Below are 19038 nucleotides of genomic sequence, written 5' to 3' on the forward strand. Positions count from 1 at the left end.
TGCATCGTGACTCAATGGTTAGGTAGTAGCGGCCAGGACTCTTGTCTCTCTCTCTCTCTTTCTTTCGGTGACCATTATAATTGGCGTATACGCATCGCGATAAATTGCCTTTGATACGCACCTCAGGGCCGATTGTACGCCGAGGATTTTCCCGCGAAACAAGCGCCTCCCTCGCATCAGCCGAGTCGCGAAATCCTAATTTTAGAGTGAGCAAGTCAGTCTTCTCGCTGTCGCATCACATGTCTATCCTTTGAGTAAGATGGAATAGTGTCGCATTGTTTGTTAAAATAAGAAAAATATAAAAGAATAACTATTGTAAAGTGAAAATTGATATAGTAAAGGTGCGCTTACACATCTTTCACGTTGATATTTTTTCTTTCGTTAGTTTAATTAAATTTTTATTTATAGTTCTTTCGTTAGTTTAATTAAGTTTTTATTTATAGTCAACTTTCTCGTCATTATTTTAGGAAAACTTTTCCACATTTCCTCACTTGAAATATGAAACTCGGAGTTTGCGCATCCTAGGTGACAGGTGAAATTTTCCTATAAATATAATACATTTTAAAATGCGACCACCGCTCTTCTGAACATACGTCGACGACTCCCATATCGTCGACAGTGCATCCCGGCATCAGATGCAAGGTGCACCCCGAATACGATCGTATGAATCACTTGGAACGCGACCAAGGTATCATTACGCCGGCAATCACGGTCATTTGTCCCAAGCGTTCTAATTAAGAGTCGATCGGCTGGGGCTGAGTTACATCGCCGAGTTCATTGCGGCGATACTTTTTCAAAGTGCATCTGCGTCGTGAAAAACGATTCACGCGATGAAAATGAATAAATGGAGAGGCGTCTTCTACAAACCTGCATCTTTTATTTTGAACGTAAAATAATTTGATATCTAAATCCATGATACATTCAAGTGGAAATGAAGAGAGGATTATATTTCTTGTTTCATGTGTGTGTGCATGCGTTTTATATTTTATTTATCAAATATGATTAAAAACAAATATAAATGAATCTAACATTACAGGGTGTCCTGTAATGTTGTGTTAGATTCATTTCAGGAATCGATTAAATATGTAATAAATAATAATTTATATATATTTTATCTATGTCCTTAACTATTCAGCTATAATGGATATAATATTGATCATCCTTCTTTTCCGTCTGTTTCTGGAATCACGCAACTTTATTCCTCTATCATTTCCACGTTACAATCAATATTACATTTCACTGCAATTCAATTTTATGCATTCATACATTTTCAAACTCTTATGTTATGCTATTAAGGGTACACCGTGAGAAGAAGAAGGCGTTTTTCTCACGAATATATGACGATGGAAGCATGTCCGATTCTCAGTTTTAACGATTATTACGCACAGTAAATACCTCCGCGATTCATGTAAATGAAACGGACCGAGGAGGGAATGGTACGAGAATTTCGACCGTAAATTCGGCGAAACGTTCTATTGTTTTATACCTGGCTGTAAATCTGGTCAAGGACTAACTAGACTGCGATCGTTCATTCTTTTGCAGATAATTCTTTCAGCCGTCGCAACTGACGTATGTTTCCCCCTTTATTTTATTTTATTTTTTTTTTTTTTTACGTTTATCTCCGGTAACGAAATAATTTTTTTCGACACGACCTCGGCCGCTCATACATAAGCGGCCTTATACACGCGATTCAGCTCACTGATCGTTGCTCTGTGCCTAATGCGATCATTAAATAGATCGCGGATACGAGATTGGCGAGGCTGGAAGATTGGAAAGTGTCCCCCTTATGTTCGAGAGAACGCCCCTCGTACCGTCCGGGAAAACGATTTTCCGCTCGCTGGCCGCAGCTTTTCCCAGGGATCGGCCGATCGGCGACAAAATTCACTATTCCGCTCTCTCGACCGACTTTGAAAGGGATTTAGGCCAACTGCTCGTTTACAACGAGGGTCAAGCTCGTCGAGTTTTTCTATTAACGGCGTCATCGATAGGACCGGTACAGAGCAAAGAGTACATTTCTTTCCCTTAACGCTACAATTACCTTTTTTTCGACGATTCTCGCAATTTTTACGCACGTCTTCTTTAAAACAGAATGTGTATAAAAATTATAACATTTTCCCTTTTCCATTTTTTATCATTCGCTTCTACTTTTCTATTTGATATCACATTTTTCTCGCGCGGCAGATCGCTTTTTAAAAGGACCTAACTTCCTCATTGCCTCGAGTCGATAAAGGCTAGGGAGATCTTCTCCATCGGACCGGCGACCCACGAGAGAAAGAGCTCTCAAAGTAATATTATTTAACCGTTAAAGTCAGTCCTCGTTAGGCTCTCACCGATAGAGGCGTGGGTCGTGTCGTCGTATATTAGTTTGGAAACGCCCCCGCGGATCGAAGGGGGTGATGGCACGCGAGATTAATAGCCATGGGGTCAAGTACGCCGGTATATATACACGCGAATTACCTTGGAAACTTACGACCCCGGCGTTGCTTCTCTAGTTGTCTGGAAGCGATCGAAAACGCGAACTCGCGGGAATAGCCAGAGAGGGGGGGGGGAGGAGGAGGAGGAGGAGGATTCAGCCCGATTCGATCTTTCCTCGAGACTTTTCTCGAGCTGTTAGATCTTGTCGACACGATTAGCCGTAACGAGAAAAGAAAGGAAATCTATGGAAAAGAAATTTTTTCCACAAATTATTTATGAAAAAAAAAAAATGTCATTTCGTGTATATGCTTCTCAAACGAATAGGTAATACTGTTAATTGCGATTCTCACATATCATCTCTAATGATGATCGTAATGTTTATTTTATCGACACGCACGATCAGCTGGACGCGAACTTTTACCCATCGCTGATCTCATGCGAGAGACAAAAGAGAGGGAAAATCAAGTAAGAGATACGGGAACGTCGAGACGGACACATAAACGACTCATACGATTATAATAGAAAATTATTCACGCATTACTCAATCCGTTCGATTAACTCGGGAAAGATAAAGGCACAATTGTCTTGTACTTTTTTAAACACACCGCTCGCGAGCGACGCGATTTACGAGCCTGTTAATATCGTTGATTTACTTTCAACCGATGCGGAAATTCATGTGTGTGTGTGTGTGTGTGTGTGTGTGTGTGTGTGTGTGTGTGTGTGTGTGTGTATTTTATGTGTGCGCGTCTGTGCATGAAAACAGATATCTATTAAAATTTATTTGCGTTATCGACGATTCCGGGCTCTTTGTGATTAATGTCGGGGGTGTCCCGTATTACACGATCATCCTCGCGCGCGGCTGATCGTAGAAATATGTCGGCAATCGAGATGCTGTAATAGATTAGTCACCGCGTATATACGAAAGTTTAAAAAATTGATATCTAAATGCAATTTTTTTTTTATATGTATATCTTTTTAAATGACAACGGGTGCAAAGTGTGAATGTTTTTACTAAAGAGACATTCACATTGATTCTGGGTGAAATCTTGCTTTAATCAGTGATCAGTCTTTGCCGATTCAAAAAAATAACTTAAAAAAAAAAAAAAGTACTTAAATATCTATGCTTGAAAAAGGTATTTTTTGCAACATCGTTGCAATTCGCTTTCCTCCCAAGATCGGGCGTCTCTCGAAGCGAAATCCGGAAATGATTAGGGGGAGCGATCGCTGGAAAAAGATGTACGGGCGGACACTCGAGTCGCCCTGACGCGCGATTCCGGGATCGGGGGAAGATCGCCGGGCACTAAATCGTCGAAGCGCGCGCGCCGGCGTTTCCCTTCCGCGAGTCCGGTTCCTGGACGCGTCGGCCTGGACAAATGCCCGGATACCAACGGTGGAAGTAATGCGTCTTAGGGCCGTGAGACGCGCGTACCACGCGATGTCGCATAATGTCCCCCCCGCGGCCCATTACGAGGACAAAATCGAGGATCTCGCTTTATTGGAGAGCGGACGACGAGTCGATCGTGTGTCCCTTCTCGCGAGATTTATCGGAGGATTACGATACCGATTCTGTCACGCGAACAAAAACGATAGCGCGTTACATAGATTCTGATGCTCGCCCTTCCTCTTATTTTCTTGAGATTTTAATACATATGTATGTGGAATAAGTCTCCACAATTTTTTTAAAACTTTATCTGAATAGCTTCTTAGAGAAATGACTAGATTTCGTTCGAAGATCAATGTTTTATGCAGAAAAATAATTTAATAACTTGCAATTAAGCCAAGTGACTAACGTGTTTTCATTTTTTTAGGTCGAAGCCAATCTGAGGGCATCCAGCTCCGCTCGTGTTCGATCGGCCAGAGCCGCAACGACTACGTCTTTCGATGGTTTACCCTGCTACGACGACACAGGTGAAAACGTAATTAAGGATCCCGCTTATTAAACCGCGTTTGCGCTCGCCGCATAAAGGGCCTACGCGAGCGAGAGGCGAAATAACCCAGGCTCCATGGGTGGCAGCACGGTTAGCAGCCCATCCATTTTTCTGACTGCTTGTTGTTTCGCGCCAGGGGTCCGGAGCTCCTTCAATCCTCAAACCTCCCGGATCTACCCTATAAAAATCTCTCGCTCCTTGCTACATCTCGTTCCGAAATCGCGAGGGCGCTGTCCATAAAATGTCCTTCGGAAATCGTGCGCTCTCGGAAAAATTATCTTTCGATTGATCTTCTCTCTTTCTGAAATCTTTTATTTTTATAAGTTTCTACATTTTGTGTACATATCATACGCCTTGACGTTATCACGTTGTTAAATTGATAAATTTCTCTTAAATGAAATCCGTGTCTAATTAATGTAAGTCAGTTAAATATCACTAAAAAAATCAGTTAGCAACTATTTCAATCAATCTCATATATTAAAATATATTGTATTATCATATAATATTATATACGAGATAAATTTATAGAAAACAATATATTTTGTTCAAAAAAATATATAAGTTTAATGAATTTGATGAAATCTTGTCATTGCTTTAACCAGTGTGACGTAAGAGAGTAAAAGCTAATAATAAACATACTGTCGCGTATGGCAATGACGCTATTTGCGCGCTAAATAAATTCGATAAATTTAGAATCCTCGCCGATCGATTCTGTCTGCGTGATCATCTTACGGCGCTTCAGAGAGACCGTCCGAGAAATCAATTCGAGCGTAAAATGCCGATGTTCCGGGCGTCAGATAGTGAATCGTCTCTATAAACGACGTGACATTTCCTCGCACGGGCGCACCAATAATCGCGGTGAGACGCGTCTTTCCTCCTACGATCCGAGCTCGATCTTCGATCCCTCGGATATTGCGGCTATACTTCTCTCTTCCCTTCTCTCCTCTCGCCTCTTCGACGGTACGCAACCAACGATACGCGCACGGGCTCCATCGCGTGATCCTTACGAGTCTCGTGGCGAGCCAGTCACGCCGCCCTCATCAATCTTGTTCGATTATTCCGTGATGGGCGAAAAAAAAAACGAGCGACGCGAGGCGCGGGAGGGGCGGGTGGGCTGGAAAGGGGGGAGGGGGGAGGGGGGAGAGAGAGAAAGAGAGAGAGAGAGAGAGAGAGAAGGAGGGAAGGGACGAGACAAAAGAGAGGCACGAGGTGGGCCGTTATAAATGGTGAGGCGATTTGATTTCTATTAGGCGACGTATTGTTCGCTCTTCGTGAGGGAGAAAGGAAGGGGGGGGGGGGGGGATTGCGCCGCTACAACGAGCGGGCTCCGGTATTAATGAATTTGCGCTCGCTCGCTCGCTCGCTCGCGCGGACCCCCGGATCGGCTGCGGTTCGTATTGGGACTCTGGAACTCGCGAGTCAAGTAGTCACGTCATTCTAGGAGATTCTTATAATAATCGTTTCGTTACAATCGCTCGAATTCCTGAACGCCATTACATATGTAATTATAGAGATTAACGTAAATCTTCATGCAGGATTGATTCGAAAGATTATACCGCGCGCGATGTTGACGGCCACGCGAATGATTAATGCGCGATAATGACGGCGTAAAACTACAATTGTGTATATTAATTGTGTATTATAGACTGTACAAAATAAATTGGTTACACCTTTCGATGTGTCTATTCACGGGTATGATTATTGCTCATTTCGATATTAATTAAAGCGTCGGGATTTTCCGAGATTTATTTCTACATTTCTCGCGCGATAGGAAGATGATTGAATCGGATAATCTTTGATTAAATCAGCATCGCTGCGATTGATCCTAATTATCAAGCGGAGATAATGAATGGATATCGCCAGCAACGCGATTTCCATATAATGGCGAGTTTTTCATCGAAAGATGGCGGCAAAATGTGCGATTCGAGTCAATTCTTGCCGCGCGATAATAATAATAACATAATTACATTAATCGTCATTAATTAAATGGGACGCGAAATGAAATCGCGTCATCAAGGCGCACGATAACTTGACTTGAGCACACAATTAAAATGCAAAATGATAACGCGGTGAAATTATCGATAAAGCGGATGAGGCGAGCGTTGTAACTTGCGGTGGCTTGCATCATCGAGAGAGATCACGCGGTTCGATGAATCCGATGACTAAGAGTATATAAGAAGCATTTTTACTTCTCTATGGCTAAATAATTACTTTCGTTTTCTCTCATTTACGTAACAATCGACGCCACAGCGGGGGCAAGGATCGTATCCATGAATATTTTTTAATCAACCGCTCGCTCGCTGGCTCTATAGTCATTAATTTAATCTCATATAATCATTCAATTTTATTTCTCTGTAATCATAAATTTTAATTTTTTATTAACATTAATATAAAATTTAAATTTCATTTTATATCATATTTATTACATAAATAAAATTGATATGTCTGATACGATTCATACTGTTAGAATCCTATCCTACCCTAGATTCTCTCTATCTTCTTACGATTGAAATACATGAACATTATATATTATAGTTTAATAATTTATTTTTTTCCCTTATAAACATCTTTATTAATATATATTTATATATTAATTTGCAGCTTATATACTGCTCCCACATTCGTAAGATAGCATATACACGCGAGCAACACGCAGGTGAGTGCACTTCCGCTTTACAATCTCGCGGCCGCCAAAGGAAGAGCTGTTCGGCTCTATCAGCGGCGTTGACGTTAATAGGTTTTCCGTCCTGGCGTCTCAATAAAGCACAATACTTATACAAAGAACAGGTGCCCTTTGCGTTAGAGGTCTAGGTCTTCAATGAGGAAGCACGCCCACCGCTTCTTTAGAACGGACTTTTAAAAGAGGTGTAAAGTACCTCTCTCATTCACGGCTCTCTTCTCTGCCCCGTCTCGTCTTTTTACGCGAGGGCGTTGACGGGAGGTGGACCAACGCAAACACCCCTCGCAAGTGTCTACGCTTGATTTACATCGTGACTTTACGAGAGTCTAACTAGCGGGTATAGGATACCCGCACACCGGTTCGTACTATTTGCCGCTTTGTTTCCGACATGCCTACATGCGAACTTTTCTACGCGAAGAAGTCTTGCTGCTTGGCATTTTTAAATAAATTTTAAAAGCAAATGGCCTCTTTGCAACTTACCGTTAGAGTATAATTTCTAATCTCGAATCTTTCAACTATGTCGGGTCGAGCGTAAAAGAATTCTTTTGAGTAAATTTTTTTTACGAATGCTATCTCTCTCTCTCTCTCTTTTTATAAACTTTTAATATATATTGAAATTTAGTAATGAATTGTAATAATTTATGTCAAAATTAAGCTAGTGTATACTTGGTTTGATTCGTTAACCCGGATCTACTCTATCTTCTTCTACATCGATGTCCAGTCTATATTTAAAGTAACGATTAGGGGAAAGGATTTGTAAAAAAAAATTTCATTTTTTCATCGATCCTCATCGCTCGTGATGCTTCTTCCGTCCGTTCGGTTTTGCCACGATTTTATGGGAGAGTTGCGTCCCGAATGTCAAGCAAGTCGACGTTGACGCGCGGGATCTTATTTGCAAACGAGATTTCGAGGGGCCCGCGCTGCGGGCTCCAATTTCGAAACTGTTACTTTCGGGGGTCCGGTAATCCGGATGGCCGCGGCGCGTATAAGCCCCGCGCCGAAGAGGTCTCGGCACAATGGAGACCGTAAAAACCTTCTTCTACCGGATGACGCGAGAGTATACAGGAAAATACACGGTGCGGTGAGGAGGGGAGAAGGAGGGAAAGCGGGGTATCGAATGGAACTTGCGACCGAAAAAGCGATTTCCTGCATGAATTGACTTGGTGCAGGTGGGCGCCCCTTCCTGTTTGCACGTAGGATCTCCGCCACCTATAATTTCGCCTCCTCGACCCGCCGTTCTACTTTCCTTCTCGGCTGCTCGCGACCATCGTGATCCTGTTACGTCAAACCGCTCGGAAGAATAATCCGGTCAACGTTCCGTGTTATTTGAAATCCGCCACAAGCTTCTTCGCGCAGCGGATAGCGCGCTATCACAATTCACAGTTTTGATTTGATTTTCAAATATCATGAACCATGTCGCGAGGATCGGAGACTGCACTTTTTCCTCGATGTAAAAATTTGCAAAGGTTATCGCGAATTCATGACAATTAGAAAAAGCAATTCGAAAGATATATATATATATATAGAGTTTGGCCGGGGAAGATACTCCAAAGTACAGCCCGAGAGAGGACGATCACGTTTTGATCTCTTCACGCAGGCGTTTACCTCTCTCAATCTCCATCATCGTGTACACATGCACGAGAGAGTCCCGTAGACGGGACAATGACCGCGAAGAAAACCTATTACAATCGTCGAGCGATTAGCCCGATCGTTTTTTCGGATCAGAGCGGGGTGAGGGGCGAGGGTGGAATTACGGGGAGGGCATTCACTGGCTTTATGAGGCAACAATGACTGGTCATCGACGGCCTTTCGAGATCCCTCTTCTTCTCTTCGTCATTTCGATCATCTTTCTCGCTCTCCCGTCTCTCTCGAAGGACTCGCGCGATGATTAACACGCGCGTCTACCTTATTCGATTCGAACATTCGATCGACGAGCTGCCAGAATAGGCAGTCCGCGAGCGGACTGCCAAATGAAATAACCCTCGCGATATCCTACGATTGTTATCGCGAGATTATTATTACCTTCCGTTCCGGACCGATATTCATTACGATATCGCGTCTTATCGTTTGGGGATACTAATTGGCCGATCTAATTAGATTAATCGCCGTAAACGCGAGTTTATTAACATTTCAATCCGTTCCGGTGGGGGGGGGGGAAATCGACGCGCTGTGACAGTTCGATTCGTGTGGCGTACATTTAGGCCGTTTTCGAGATTACAACGACGAGAGGAACGTCCCCCCCTTCCCCCCCCCGCACCCTCTCGCGGTGTCCCACGAATTAACATTTTAACACTCCGGGCGCCCCCCGCGGGCAGACCCGCCTCCGCGCCTTTTTCTTTCTCTTCCTCCTCGCGGCGCCCGCAAAGGAGAGATCCCTCGACCGTGCTGCTGGCAGATGGAATTAGATTAGCTCGATGATTCGGTTCTGTCATTGAAGCGATTAATCCAATCGGATACGTAGACAGAGAGGATTGCGCGCGAGAGGCAATATTACCGAATGAGAATCGTTTCTTCTTTTTTTCTCGGCCATTGTCCCTAACTCAAATAATTTCTAAAAAAATACATTATTTGAAGACTGATATTCTGGTTTTACTTTTTTCGCTTTAATCTTTTTTTTTTATGACAACTCTTAACTTTCATGTATTATCAGAGAAAAATTTTTTTTTTTGAGATATAAAACATTAAAAAAAAACAAAAAAAAAAAAACGGTATAATACTCGCTTGAAATGAAATATTGTTTCACGAATCCCTCGAATGTACGGTGTCGTTTTATAAATATTTCTCGATTGAAGATACGCTCGATTTAATTCTTTATTTTCTCAACGTTAGCATGATTGGGAGTTTGGATTCTCAATTGGATTAGGCGGGTTTCGAGCGGTCAGCCGTTGATGCGATTAATACAGCCGGATGTGTATCGACGAGCCTGCTTCGAATACGATCCATCGAGAAACATTGTGGAACACGCCCAGGGAAGGGAAGAGAGAGAGAGAGAGAAAACTAACTGGGTGTACAGATGGAGGAGATGTCGGGGTGAGAAGTCGATCGACCCGGCCGGATCGGATCGGAAATCGGGAGAGCGTCCTCGAGGCGTCGATATTCTCTCCGCGCGAGCAGGTACAGCGTCTGGGATCGCTCTGGGTTTCGCAAGATCCGCTCCGGCGGGGCGCGTTTATGATCAAGCCCGCAATTAAATCGGTGCGGCGAATTTTGTGCGGCCAGCTCGGGCTCAATACCCCGCTCCCACCAGCGAAATGTGTAATTACGCGCTTTTATAGATAATTAAACGATAAAGTCGCCCCGCGCGAATCGCTAAACCCCGTTGACTCGCTGCTCGACGGGGGAGTCGAGCTGAAAAGAGAAGAGACGACGCGCCGATATACGCAGCCCTTCCTCTCCCTGTAAATGTAATGTAATGTAATGTGAGATACAAATATAGGGCGTGATAAAAGATTTATATCCGCGATACAATTACACATAAACAAAGCTCTTTATTGTATGTTTGTACGGGAATATTTCGAAGCAAGTGTCGCTTTTCTCGCGCGAGGATCTCTGTAAATGTACGGATACGAAATAAAACTTTCACAATAATTGCAAAATGCGCTGCATCAGTTTGATTCGCAATTGCAGATCCTATCGGTCCGCGCAAATTGTTTCGGGTAATGACTATTTGGCGGGACAAGTACCGGACGTGAAACTATCGAGCGAAAAAGAAGGGAAAAAAAAAAGAAGCGACGAGGGGGGAAGAATGAGTTGGAGAAAGAGAGAAAGAGGGTGAACTGAACGCGGGAGGAAGAGAAGCGGGTGCATTGTTTCTGTGGGAGGATCCCATGCATAACTTAGACAGCCGTGCACAGGTGTAAAAGGAGAATGCGCGTGTGGGTATTATGAGGCCCCAGGTGGAGGTGGCGAGGAGGTGAAATGAGGTTGGCGGCGGCAATGGAAGAAAGAGAAATACAGAGAGAGAGAGAGAGAGAGAAGCGGGGAAGGGGAAAGGGGTGGAAGAGGCTGGCGCACAAAGGCGCGAGTTTCGCCAAGTAATCGTGCCCATTAATAACGCTGCTGATCCACCTCCTCCGCTCCTCTTCCCCCTTCCCCCTTCCCGCTCCTACACTAAGGACTCTCTCATGGACACTTGTATTCTCTCTCCTCAAGGAATATAACAAACCGCGCACTGTGTCTTATTTGGTACGAACTTATCGGACGATGCTTGCCGCGATCGCGCGGTAGATATTGTATTACGCGATCCCCCTTCCTCTCCTCTCCTCTCCTTCCCTTTCCGTTGATCGACGCTTTGCCGGGTCCCGCGAGCGATTATGATTTAGCAATTGAAACACCGTTGTCCGATTTCACTGACGAATATGCGCGTGCGTATATTAATGTAGCTTTGTATCCTGTTTTTTCTTAATAAGAATTTCGTTGCGCGTCTGGTTCTCCTTTCGAAAAGAGCTCTCGATGATTGCTGACGCACTTATTCATCACTGTATTTAATTAATCCACAAGATAATTCGATTAGATTATAGAGTTGATTACAAAAAGTATTAGCGAATTAGCTCGCACTTTATCACCTCGTCGTTTTATCATTAACATATTTATCAATAATGGATAGCTTTCACGGTTGATGATAAGTAAGGGGATACTTAATTGAGACAAGCGCGCAGTCAAGATGCTGGACTTCGTGGAAATATCAGCGGCGGCCTCGTGGAAATCTGAGCTAACTCGTTTCCCCTCGTAGAGATCCTCTACTCGACGATCGGTGCGTGACGTCTCGAATAAAGTCGCGTGCGCCTATTAATAATCGCGGCTCTCCGATAGAAAACGGAGGAATCTAGGCTGGGTCATTTGTACGGGTCGCGGTCGGTTCAATAACGAACCGCCGTCGCGTGCATGCGATTTTTCCGCAATTTATTACACGGATGTGCGCGTCGTATCTGCGGATCTTCGTGATGAGAACGCCGATGAAATATAGAATTTCACAAGATTTTCCGTCTCTTTTCTCATTGTTGCAGATCTCGATTCTCTCTCTCTCTCTCTCTCTCTCTCTCTCTCTCTCTCTCTTTCAAATATATTGCATTTCGTAAAAAATAATTACCCGAGTACTCGAAATTTTTCTTCTCCTTTCGACCTCAATTTTTAATCTAAAATCTTTAATATAAGCAGTCGGATCAGCTGTTTTGAAATTATTCAATTAATAATTTTGTCGAAACTTCCTCTTTTAAATAAATGAAAAATGTTGATTTATTTGAGGTATAAAGAACTCAATTCTTATATAAATAAAATTTATCGAAAAATCTGTACATACATTATATTATACATGTGATTTTGTTGTGTGTGTAGAATATTGGCTGGAGAACTCCGCAGGATGACAATACAACCCTCGATCGTGACACACTCGGCGCACAAATCCCACGATTGATTATTTATTCCGGGCCGCATTCTCCAAATCTAAGTTTCACACTCGACGTGAGATTGACCCCGCGTGCTTGACCCCCGTGGCAAGATATACAGAAGGGATTACCGGTCCCGAGGTCCTGCCGGGCCAAAGTGACTCCGCATTCGTCGAGGATCGTTCGTCGACGTCTGTCCCGAATTCTTCGGCTCGTGGAAACATCATCAAACGGATTACCTCAGCGTATCACTTTAAATGACGTGGAAATGGAAAAGAAATGTGACGCGAAAAATTTGAAATTATTTATTCCGTTTGTGGATAAATGAAAAATAATAAATCTTATTATATCGTACGAGATTGAATTCTTAAGAAACGTTGCTTACGTATCATCAAGAACAGCTGAGCCAGCTGTACGCAATCTGGGTTTACTAATGGGTTAACTTTATTAATAAAGCTACCATCACCACATAACATCACAGAAACTATTTGTGTCAGATGCGTAAGCTTCGTCCAGAAAAAAATCGAGAATAATTCCGGAAATTTTTATCGCTAGAATGAATAATCAGTATATAAATAATAAATACCTGTATGTATTACATTGTATAATAATAAAAATAACTGCGTATGTGTGTGTGTGCGTATAAAATGTAGTGTAAGAGCGAAAGCGAATCCATTTTTACTTGCGATGCATATTATAAGGTCATATTATTTTTAGTATTTGAGAATAATTACTAATTAGTGTTCATTGCATATTGCAATACTCGATATATGTACATATGTAATAAAATGTGCGTATTATTATATAATAATATAATGTCTGTGAGTGTGAGTGTGAGTGTGAGTGCGCAAAATGTAATTATAACAGCGCGAGCGATTGTGTCCGATAACTGATATATGTATATACGTAATAAAGTGTCGATATTATTATTGTATAATAATACAAGTTATTGTATAATAATACAAATTATTGTATAATTCAAATAGTACAAATGATTGATTGAAATACCGACGCAAAATAGAAAAGAATTATGTACATCGACTGTATTTTTATATATATAAAAGAATCGATAATAATTTGTGAAATATATTTTGTAATTTTTAAAAATCTAATAAACTATATTAATAATACAAAACGCAAATGTCTTTTCATTGAACCTACCCATCCATTCCCACACATTCTTATCGTGTCATTTACATTTTCTTGCTAATTATATATTTTCTTAAACTTTTGCTAATTTTTTATTCTTGAAATTTCTGACTACAGTTTTTGGAATCAAGTATTAGGAGACTATAATTAGCAAGAAGGTGGCACAAACTAAAATTTTAAAAAGCGCAAAAATTTGAAACTTCAAAATCCGCAAAAGTATCAGAATGATTACCAAAGAGGTAACGTATCAGGAGAACATAATCAGCAAGGAGGTGGCACAAACTAAATTTTAAAAAGCGTGAAAATTTAAAGTATCAAAATCTGAAAAAGTATCAGGAGAACATGATCAGCAAAGAGGTGGCATATCAGGAGAACATAATCAGCAAGGAGGTGGCACAAACTAAATTTTAAAAAGTGCGAAAATTTAAAGTATCAAAATTCGAAAATGTATCAGGAGAACATGATCATTAAAGAGGTGGTATATCAGGAGAACATAATCAGCAAAGAGGTGGCACAAAATAAAATTTTTCAAAGCAAAAATTTGAAGCTTTGAAATCCGCAAAAGTATCAGGAGAACATGATCAGCAAAGAGGTGGCATATCAGGAGAACATAATCAGCAAGGAGGTGGCACAAACTAAATTCTAAAAAGCGCGAAAATTTAAAGTATCAAATTTCGAAAATGTATCAGGAGAACATGATCATTAAAGAGGTGGCGTATCAGGAGAACATAATCAGCAAAGAGGTGGCACAAAATAAAATTTTTCAAAGCAAAAATTTGAAGCTTCGAAATTTGCAAAAGTATCAGGAGAACATGATCATCAAAGAGGTGGTACAGACTAAAATTTCAAATAGCGCAAAAATTTGAAGCTTCAAAATCCGCACAAGTATTAATTTTTTTTTTTTTTTTTTGTTTTACGAAGGAAGAGAAAAATGCATTATGCATTCCCACCGGCCGATCCGGTGGGATATGCGGGACTCGCACCCGCTAAAAAACTCTCCCTGCAAGGCCAAACTTTGGCCTTCCACCAATACTTACACAAATTTAAATTCTGAGATATCGAGAACATGATAGGCAAAAGAGTGCAAAAATTAAAATTTCGAAAACTATTTTCTTTTCTCATTTACAGTTTAGTAAAAATTATTATTTAAAAATTAATTATTCTTACAATTCATCTTTCATTTTCAATTTTCACAAATGATGAATGCTGTACTTATAAATAACTAAGGAGAAAAAATCCATATATATATATATATATATATATATATATATATATATATATATATATATATATACACATGTACATTATTTTGGAAAGTTCGTTTTCGGAACATTGTTGCCGCGAAATCCTCGGTAAACCGCAAAAGCGAGAATCTCCACCTAACCGCTCCCTTGACTCGTGCAGGCTGCACGAAGAAAAGGAGGATCATACGCGCTCGTGAGAAGAAGAGCTTCTACGGCCAAGAGAGTTAGATAGGTATCCTCATCTCTTCTATTCCGCTATCCCAGAGAAACGGGATTACGCGAAATCCCGGTCACTTTTATAGGAAGTATATATCCTCTTTCTAGACGCGAGGCTATCTGGGGGCCGCTTCTTTTTCTCTCTCTCTCTCTTTTCGCCTTCTTCTTCGCTCTTTTTCTATCTCTCCCAGTCGTAGAATCTTGCAGCGGAAGGTCAACGTCGACGATTCGACGACGATCGAACATAAGCAGCAGCTGCTGCTGCTGGCTCGGCTCTCTTCTCGGATATCTCGACTCCGGGACTCCGTCCCTTTTAACCCTCGGCGAAGGGCCCATCCGGATCTAATTCGCCGTGAAACGAGGCGGGCCGACTTGCGCAAACGCGCGTAAGCAGGGATTTGGAGGATCCGGACGATGACACCGTTCGCTTCTACTCGATTTTCTAATTCGTAGAACGAGCGTGCGATCGCGCGACCTCGTGACTCTCGGCAGCCGATCGAGAAGCCAGCGGGATGCCGCTGGTGATTTATTCGAGAGTCGCAGTGTGGTAGCGGCTCTCCATAGCTTCTCTGAAATGGAAAATAATCTTTGCAATAAGAACGAATCAACTTAATATTTCAATGAAGTTCTTTTATCATTGTTCCGCTCTTTGGATTTTGAAATATTCTCGTTCGGTGCATTCGTATATATATATACATACACACATATATATATATATATATGTATATTTTCATATTTAAAAAAAAATTAACATTATAATTATATATTTGTGAAAAATTAATCAACTTTAATGATGCTTGTGAAACGATAAAATATGCGCCGATAGGGTTGAGGGAAAATTGAATAAAGACAAGTGTACAAGCGCAGAGTTTTGAGTAGAGGTATCACACATTTATAAATTTTCAAGTAAATACACAGTAGATAACGGTTTACGGTACAATTTATAGTTAGTTGCACGAGATAACCGTCCCTCGCCTACAAATATCCTTCTCTCGCGCTCTCTCTCTCTCTCTCTTTCTCTCTTCAGCATCTCTCTTTCTCTCTCGTAGATAAAATAACCGATTACCGCAGATATCGCCTGACCATTCGCATTCGGGAGGAATCTGCACAAGAGGCAAGATCCTTTATCGACGTTATCGTTAACTCTGTCTCGGCACGAGCAAACTGTCTCCGTACAAAACCTTCGCAGATATAAGCTCCATTGATGCGCGACAATAAGATTATTTTCTCGCGATTAAAAAGATTATCAACTTATTATTACACTGGTTCATTAGAGGAAGAGTTGTCTCTCGCTATCTTAAGAAAAAGAAAAAAAAAAGTCGAGTCACAGTGTAAGGAGTTAACACGCCACCGCATTATCGTCGCGATAACGATCGTTACAAATTATCGTTAAGTTTTTCCTCGAACGGAGCGCTATCTTCGCGAGATGCCTGTCGCACAGTGTGTTGCATTAATTATTATATTTAATGCGATCGGATATATAAGATCGCGCGGAGATCGGATCGAAAACAGATCCCCTTGTAAGGACTGGTTATTGGATGTTTTCTTCCGCCCTTCCGTCTCTTTATCTTTATATTATAACACACACGGCTCTCTCTCTCTTCCTTTTATTACCGAACTCATTAACACACGTCGAGCATGACCCAAGTTGTCGCACGCGGCTATCGATATTATCGTACGCGAAACGGACGAGGGGGAGGATGGGGAGGAAAAGGAAGAGGGGTGAGGGGACTTAGTTGCGCGTCGCGATGATCGCGACGTTATCTCGCTCGCGGTTGCTGCCTCGATTTACATGTAAACACCTCGTCTGACCCGATAAGACTCAATTAAGTTACGCCTTTTAATTAATAAGGGTACGCTAATCGACATCGATCTCTGGAGCCCTCCTCCTACTTTGTATCTCGATGGCATCGCATGGCTGTGCTCCTGCGATGCCATGCACGAGCGGCCCCCTTAATTTTTAAAGTTACACACGTATAATCGCGCGTCACCGTTTGAATTTTTGTGCGAGCGTCTCATTTACCGATTTATCGCGATGTTGAGCCTTTTATTTATTTTCTTCGATACGACTATCTTTCTGAAATTTATGAGAATTCAATAGGAAGCAAACTATATGCAAATTGTGCTTGTAAAAGATACGTCCTGAAAGCGGATACGGCTTCAAAATAAAGCAAGACGTCGATCGGCTATCGCTATTATTAATCATGACGCGATTAGTCGCGATAAGAGATGCGCGATTCTTGTTTTGCCGATAATGTTGATGGATTTTCATGCAACCTATCGTCGTGTTACCATAAGATTTGTGATCGCGTGCGATTCATCACACTCTGCTCCAGGCTTCATTGTTTCTAAGCGGACAAAAAAATCTCGTATCAATAATGATATGATGCCATTATGGCGCCGTGAAATGGAATCATTAATAATTTCGAAACGATATTATTATCGATTGATTAAAGAATTATCTCTTTCCCTTTCGCGTGCGTAATAAATACTACTCTAAACAAAAATAAATTGACTTCGTGGATGCGACATCGTTTCAGATAACGATACATCATCACGCTGGTGACAAAAAAAGGGAAACAATGAGAAAAACACACACACACACACACACACACACACACACACACATATATATATATATATATATATATATATATATATATATACGGAGAATAAAATCATTAATAATTCAGTAATAACGATTGTACGGCATGTATGATTTATTAAAGGACGCGCAATGATCTCGAGTCATCGAGGAAAATTTACGTCGTTCTGATATCGGGTGATAACGCGATGAATATCAACGGTATTATTGATCAAAGAAAAAAAAAACATCCGGTTCTGCGAGAAGGAAATAAATCGGACGTAAAGTCGAGGCAGCAGGAGTAAAAAAATACGGACGGTTTTGAGCGCGAAAAAAAGAGGTAGAAGAAGAGAGAGAAACGATGAGAGGAAGAAAGATAGAGACACACGGAGGGAGAAAGAAAGGAGATAGAAGAAAGGAGAGAGCATGACACTATACATTGTACATATACACATCTATAGTTAATTTATAATAATGCTCGATTAAAGATTGGTCGGTGTATGCGTGATTTATCATTTAATTTATTTTAAGTTAAAACCTTCTTTTTACAATGGTATCTTACAATGTGTCGCTTTTTACATCCAATAAACATCCTCGTCGCGCGCGCGCGCGCGAAAGGATCGCTCCTTCGCCTCCCCGTTCCTCTCCCTTTACGATATTCTCCTCGTCGCACTCACAATATCTCGATCCTTCTCGCGAGTTTGTGCGGGTGTGCGCGATAGGCCTCACTTAAAAATCATATATTTCTGTGTGTTGTTTTTATTTTTTTTTACACAAGCTACACGCTACTTCCTAATAATACTATTAATAGATACTTCCTTTCTCCTCTCCTCTGTCCCTTCACGGTCCTCTCCGGGAAACGTGCAATTTCGCACGAAAATAATCGATCGATACCGACTTTTGCTCACCTCCCTTTCCTCCTCCTTCAGTCTTTTGGAAAATCGCCGCTACCTTCTCACCTCGTTGTCTCGTCCTTATCCGCGGCGAGAGGAAAAAGTACCGTGCGATATCTTCCAGGATATATATATATATATTCATCTTCCACCTCCTCCTCCTTTCCAACTCTTTCTTCCCTTCCCCCTCCCCCCAAGTCATCATCTCTCCCCATCTCACTCGTATTATCTATATACGGCTAGCTAGATTCGCAAAAAACATACGCGAGTGATAAAACCTCTAAAATCGAAAAATCACAATGTATTCGGAACTCAAGCGAGTGAGTTTCTCTCACGAGTAGCAATCAATCAATGGACAAACAATCGACGATGATCGATAATGATAATGACGGTACTAATAATCGCCCCTCCCCCCGCCCCTTCCCTCCTTGTTTCCCCGATATCTCACTCCTCTTCGCGACCTCTCGCCGATGAGTCGTCAATTTTATATATATATATATATATATATATATATATATATATATATATATATATATTCTGCCGAC

General features: G+C 41.5%; 1 protein-coding gene across 1 annotated transcript in view; it reads left to right on the top strand.

Moving 5' to 3' along the window:
- Positions 1–13465, top strand: part of LOC126853183 (uncharacterized) — a 91662-nt gene extending 78197 nt beyond the window's left edge. Inside the window, exons 4-5 of the mRNA XM_050598731.1 lie at positions 4224–4323; positions 12358–13465. Of these exons, the coding sequence (XP_050454688.1) occupies positions 4224–4323; positions 12358–12436 (179 nt within the window). The 3' untranslated portion in view covers positions 12437–13465. The remainder of the gene's footprint in view (positions 1–4223; positions 4324–12357) is intronic.
- The last annotated feature ends 5573 nt before the right edge of the window (positions 13466–19038 follow it).

Source organism: Cataglyphis hispanica, chromosome 11 (assembly GCF_021464435.1).
Source record: "Cataglyphis hispanica isolate Lineage 1 chromosome 11, ULB_Chis1_1.0, whole genome shotgun sequence".
Taxonomy (NCBI): domain Eukaryota; kingdom Metazoa; phylum Arthropoda; class Insecta; order Hymenoptera; family Formicidae; genus Cataglyphis; species Cataglyphis hispanica.